This window comes from Thermobia domestica, chromosome 2 (genome assembly GCF_964235325.1).
Source record: "Thermobia domestica chromosome 2, izTheDome1.hap1.1, whole genome shotgun sequence".
Classification (NCBI taxonomy): Eukaryota; Metazoa; Arthropoda; class Insecta; order Zygentoma; family Lepismatidae; genus Thermobia; species Thermobia domestica.
Window position 1 is genome coordinate 388,243,207 of NC_137455.1, and position 6,000 is coordinate 388,249,206.

Here is a 6,000-nt window from a genome sequence, read left to right on the forward strand (position 1 = left end):
CGTAATTCATTAATTAAATAATTGTGAAGCACAAATACTATGTTCTTTTATTCCTTTCAGGCGAAGTAACCAAACATGGAGATGTGAAATGTATACTTAATGAAGGAATGCCTCAGTATAAGAACCCATTTGAAAAAGGGCGACTCATAATTCAGTTCTTAGTTAATTTTCCAACTAGTCTTCCTCCTGAAATTATACCGCAACTAGAAAATTGTTTGCCACCCAGGTAAGTTTAACATATTGCCCACTAGGTTTTATTACTTCGAATTGTATACTTAACCTAAACTCTATCGGCCTGTCTTGATTTGTACCACTGCGATAAATGTTTTCCTCCTTGTCAAAGTATTTACCACATGTTACCTATCATTGATCAGACATCTTGGATATTAGGCATAAGATAAACTACCAAAACTTGGTTAGGTAGTGATAAGTCAAGGCTACAAATAATCCAGTAATGGCTTGAATGCGATAAAATTACGGTTTCTAAAACAGAATGGAGTACTTTAAAAATGTGTTTTATTGTCATAATTTGTTAGGGGTTGTTTAACTGAAACGCAATGCTGGCAGTGTGCAAGTAATTGGTATGGGGCTAGAGGTGACAACATTGCATAACTTGCTGTTTGTAGTAATGGCACAGAGCATGGTGGGATATACATCCGCTTAGTAGAGAGAGAAAAAAAAATGATGTAATGGGTATATCCAAACGAGTACAGTGTTATGAACTCCTGTGTAAAGCCTGTCCTTTAGCCATTGAATGCCAGCAGTCTGGGCTATGAGGACAGACACGGTTTTCAAGTGGTTATACACGGCCTGTAATAAATTAGGAAACGATTGTGGCTATTTGTGTGTGGTCACAATCGCTGTAGCTGTCAACCTCAGTTTCGGAAAGTAGATTTAGGATCTTGACACCTGATGGACACAGCCTTACGAATGGGCAGCCGATACTACATGAGCGAAAGTGTTTTGGGGTAAATCGTGAATGGTAATGAAAGTTGGTGCCACCATTTCGAGCTGACAACGAAGAGGATGTCGTCAATTGAGACAGTGTGCGTCAAGGACTAAAGGAGGGAAAACCATCGCTGGGGAGATGACGTTGTCGTTCGAAGTCGATGGGTTTCTGTTATTGATGCTCCTGTCAGTCAGTCTCACGAACAACTGTTAACTTCGATTTCTCACGTGAACTCCCGAAGGACCTTGATAATAAATAGCCTGGAAAACCGGTACGACGTGTTAATGGGACGTGGTTCAGAAAGAACGTTAGCTTTCTGGAAAAGATATGCGCAGAAGACAATAACTTGTCGAGACGTTCACATTTAGACAATGCTTAGTGTTTTGAAGTACTTTTTTAGCTAATATTACAACGTATGTTTACGCTTGATAACGCGCGTCCACACACCATGAATACAAGAATGGATATTGTGCAGTTTTCGTTGGGGTCTTGAGTCACCCTTCTTACAACCCAGATGTTTCCCCTGTAACTTTTCGTCTTTATTCCATTCATGAAGGACCTGAAGCGTCATTGTACCTCTGCAGGATATGAGACACTTGTTCATCGGTAGAACAGTTGACTAAATGGTGGAGGTGCTCAGGCATACTCCCTTGAATTGTAATCGGAGTCTTTCAGTTAAATAACCCTTGTAGATGCAAATAGAGGTAGTAGATATCTGTAATAATTTGGCTGTCGAATATTCATGAGAGGGGAAACGGAGAAAGTGTGAGAAAATGTTGAGTTATTTCTTTCGAGAGCAAGGTTAGGAACAAGAAATCAGAAGTAGAACATTAAGTGTTTGCTGAGAAATGTCGGGTTTGAACTTTTGTAATAAGGGACTTCCAATGGATAAATTTCAGTCGATAACGTGGATCAAGTTTTGTCATTTTCTGTATACTTATTCGCTCAGCCTTTTTCCGTTCCAGCATACCTCTGTACTTTCTATCGTTCCACCATCTCTCTTCCTCTAGTTGCTGCCACTTCATATCTCTTACAACTTGGTCGTTCCACCTTGTTCTCGGACTTCGTGTTGGTAGTTTTCATTTCTATTTCTTTCGTGATTCTTTGTATTCCGTTAGTGTTCATTCTTCTGAAGTTCCAGGCCATCGTAGTCTGTTCTTTTTCATAAGCTCTGGTCCCAACGTTCACCTATTAAGTCTTTTCTTATTCTAACCCTTATCTTGCCCAAAAGTGCCCTTAGAAATACTTTCAGTGCCTGAAGTTAGCTCCAGTCTTTGTCGGTCATTACCCTGGTCTCCACTGCATGTGTTACTATTGGAACAAATGTCTTGTACAGCAATAACTTGGCTTTTTTTTTTTAAATCCTATAAAGTCCTTTTACCTGTTTGTGAAATCTACCTTTTCCAAACCAGCTTAATTTCCTTGCTTATTTCTGTCCCCAAATACACTGTTCACTTCTTTTAGTTGTTCTGTTCCTAGTGTTATTTTCCTTCGTCTTCCATGACAGCTTTACTGTTTCGCTTTCTGTCTTACCTGTAGTTTATATCCCTGTGTGCTCTCCTTCCGTCTCCCTCTTCCACCATCTCTTTGGCTTTTTTTTTTTTTTTTTTTTTTTTTTTTTTTTTTTTGTGCCCTCCATTACTACATTCGTGCTGAACAATATTGGTTACCTTGCTTGAGGCATTACTGGTTATTGAACCATTTTGTCGTCCCAGCTCTTGATGTCATTTGGCATTCATATGTTCTATAGTTTTTATGCACTCTGTATATTCATTTGTTAACCCTATTGGCTCTAATTCGTACCATACTTTTTCCCTTGGTATTGTATTGTATGCTTTTTCGATGTCTATAAACACTTGTCAGGATATTCTTTTCGTGTTCCCAATGTTTCTCTAATTGTCAAGCGGTGAATATTAAGGTCTGCTGTTCTCTCCCTTTTCTGAGGCTTTTATTGCTTTACCACTGACAAGTTTTTCTATTTTCCCTGTATCCTGTTTAGGGTGATCCTTTCGAAGATCTTCATCTGGCCCATCAGAATCGTTCGTCTGTAGTTCTCAGTCGTTCCTATTTCTCTTCTTAAAGTTAGGTTTTTACATCGCCTTCTCCAGCCACTCTTGAGATTTTTTCTTCTTTCTATATGCATTTCAATAATGTGTAGCTTTGGTAGACCAGGCACCTTTATCGTTTCTGTGGTCGTGCAAATTTTCATTAGTTTGAGCCCTTCCTTTATTTCTGTCATTAACTTTTTTTTCTTTCTTTCTTTCGGATCCTTTTCATTTTCCACCCTGTCCAGTAGTTCCATAGAGTTTTCCTCTACCTTTCCTTAACTTCCTCTACTGTCATTATTTTGCCATCTTCCGTCATCTTAACAGCTTCTTCCGATAGTCTCTTCTATCATTCTTTAGATAATATTTTTATTTCCTTGGAAGTATTTTCTCATACATTCATGGTTTGTTTCTTTCCTTTAAATCCCTTTGTTCTACCGCATATTTCCTCTGCTGCTGCCAAAAATCCTTCCGCAAAGTTCTTCCATTCTCCCTTGACCGTTCCTACGTCCTTCCTTTGTACTGACTTCACTAGCTTCGTACCGTATTTACTTCAGATTTTTTTTCTTTTTTTCTGTAATGTCTATTTTTTTCTTCATTGTATTGAGGTATACGTTTTGTTCTCGATTACGGAATTCTACAACCAGCAGTCTGTGATCCCATCGAAATTTAAGGTCTTCATCTACTCCTGTGTTACAGTAAAGTATCGATGATTGATTTCTATTTCCCGTCCGATCTGTATCTGGCTACATGATGAGATCTTCCCCTTTTTTTAAAGAAGCTATTTTGTTCCTTTCACACACATCCATGAGCTTTTTCTCCTTCATTTGTCTTCATAGCCATTGGTTCTCTAAAGCTTTCACCTTCTACCCCCTTTCCTTCCTAACCTTAGTTTCATTTGTTTTCTCAATTTACGTTCACACAAAATATGTTTATCCCATTTGATGGTCATACGTTTGCGATTCTTGTTTTTCCCTTTTTGTATGAGCACAATTTTCAAACATTTGTCGAAGATAAATTCTGCTTCTCCAATGTTATTTGTCCACTTGTGGTTAACTGTTATCCCTACTTCATGTCTTTTTTTTTACTTTTCTAGCAGTTTCTCCCGAACTTCCACACTTCTATATATCTATTAAATAAAATGGCAGCTTCTCTTTGAAGTGAAATGAAATTTTTAGTTTGACATCCCACGATTATGCTCTTTTGGTGAAAGGAGACAGATTAATGAAAGTGAAAGATGAATTAGGAGTTTGAGCTCTGTCATTGGGAATCGACCGCGACACCACTTGCACCAAAGCCACAGTCTTGAACTACAAGTCCAGCGGGAGGGCTGCATCTGCTACTTGTGGGAATTCCTGATTTAGCAGGATTCGGCTATTTTTATGAGTGGCTAATGCTAATTAATTTGCAAAGGATAGAACATTTAACTGTATTGGAGGGGTGTCCGCCAGTTCTTTCACATTCTCATTCTTTTGCAACTTTAAAGGACAAAAATGTGGGATGCTAGATCTCATTCAGTTCATTTCTGTACTAAAGAAAATAAATTGTGAATACTTTCGCCAAACGTTTCATCAGTAGGGAAATGAAAAAAAAACAAGAAAACAGTAACTGAGAAATGCCCTGATTGGCGCTTAACTGGCGACTTTGAAACTATTTTTGTGTTTTTTCATATTATGTCTTCGTCTGTCTAAAACAACTGTCGTGAAATTTAATCACTTGTGTTTATTTGTAATGGCTAACGGGCCTTCTACCGAATTGAGAGTACAGATAAGTAGAATGACAAAAATTCTGTTTCATTTTATTTATTTTTAAAACCTGTTAGAAAGTAAACTTCTGTTTATTGATGTGATATTTGTTGTTGCAGGCCCGAAGTAATCATTCCTGATAGCGCCGAGGAGTGTACATTAGTTGATCTGGACCCAGAGCAGGAAGCGAGGCGGCGAGAGTACAAGAACGCCTATGAAGAAGATGAGGGCGGCCATGGCCCCAGTCGTGTACAGTGTCAAACCCATTAGACCGTTAACGGGGAAGGGAAGGGAGGGGAGGGGAAATTCCAGTGGATAAGATGGAGAACGCGAACGTAAACAACCGAGCGACTAAAATTTAGCTTTTCTTCGTCTGAGATGCTGTTGTATTGGTAGCTACTTATTGCTTGAGAGCTTTTCGTTCTGATTGACGGAATTTTACCAGGTCAGCAGTGTTTGAAGATAACACTTGTATTTCATAAATATTCACAACAATTATAATCAATTTATTTATGGGTAGGAGAAAAAAAAAACTATATGAAATTGACATTTCATCATAGTGTTTTACACTATTTGTTTGTAGGATAATAGTATTTAAAAATAATTCTTTTTAAAAGAGAAGGTAGGCATGTAATGGTACTCTTAAGTATAACCAAAAGAAAAACTTTCCTAAATAGAAAACATGGTATATTGTGCCCTGCATTGGTAGTGTTGTCTTTGACGCAGATTCAGCTACTTTTACTTCTACGCGTCGCTTTATGTTAAATGCGTAAATTTCTGGTGTGAATGAAATCGCGTTTTGCTATTACGTGGTGTGAACAGATTGTCATGTGATAAAAGAATGAAATACATTGTTTGTCATACACTTCATTTGTCTTGTAAAAACCAATGCCACATCAATAAAAAATATTATTATTACAACGTTGTATTAATGCCTTGTCCAGAATAAGCGCAATTTCACAATTTTGTGGGATATTACTAGAGGCACGAGTTTTTCGCAATGTGCGATAAAACGAAATGCGTCAGAATGAAATAATTCAGTTTCTTGACGTTTTGTGATATTCTATGTGTTTTTATTGGTTTGCATTGCGCGATAAAACGGGAAATTGTCAGTTTTGCGCGAAATTAACGAAAAATAAGTTTTCATTAATTTAAAAACGCTAGTTTTCCGCTGACAGAACGGTAGAACATGGCATGGACTGTGCATTTTAGGTGATTCAAACACTGTTATATATATAAAACATGTTGCGTAGCTATCACA

General features: G+C 37.8%; 1 protein-coding gene across 1 annotated transcript in view; it reads left to right on the forward strand.

Moving 5' to 3' along the window:
- The window catches only part of Droj2 (DnaJ heat shock protein family (Hsp40) member A4-like), a 55,778-nt gene extending 50,118 nt beyond the window's left edge, over positions 1-5,660 (forward strand). Inside the window, exons 7-8 of the mRNA XM_081749517.1 lie at positions 61-226; positions 4,859-5,660. Coding sequence (XP_081605643.1) covers positions 61-226; positions 4,859-5,009 — 317 coding nt within the window. The 3' untranslated portion in view covers positions 5,010-5,660. The remainder of the gene's footprint in view (positions 1-60; positions 227-4,858) is intronic.
- The last annotated feature ends 340 nt before the right edge of the window (positions 5,661-6,000 follow it).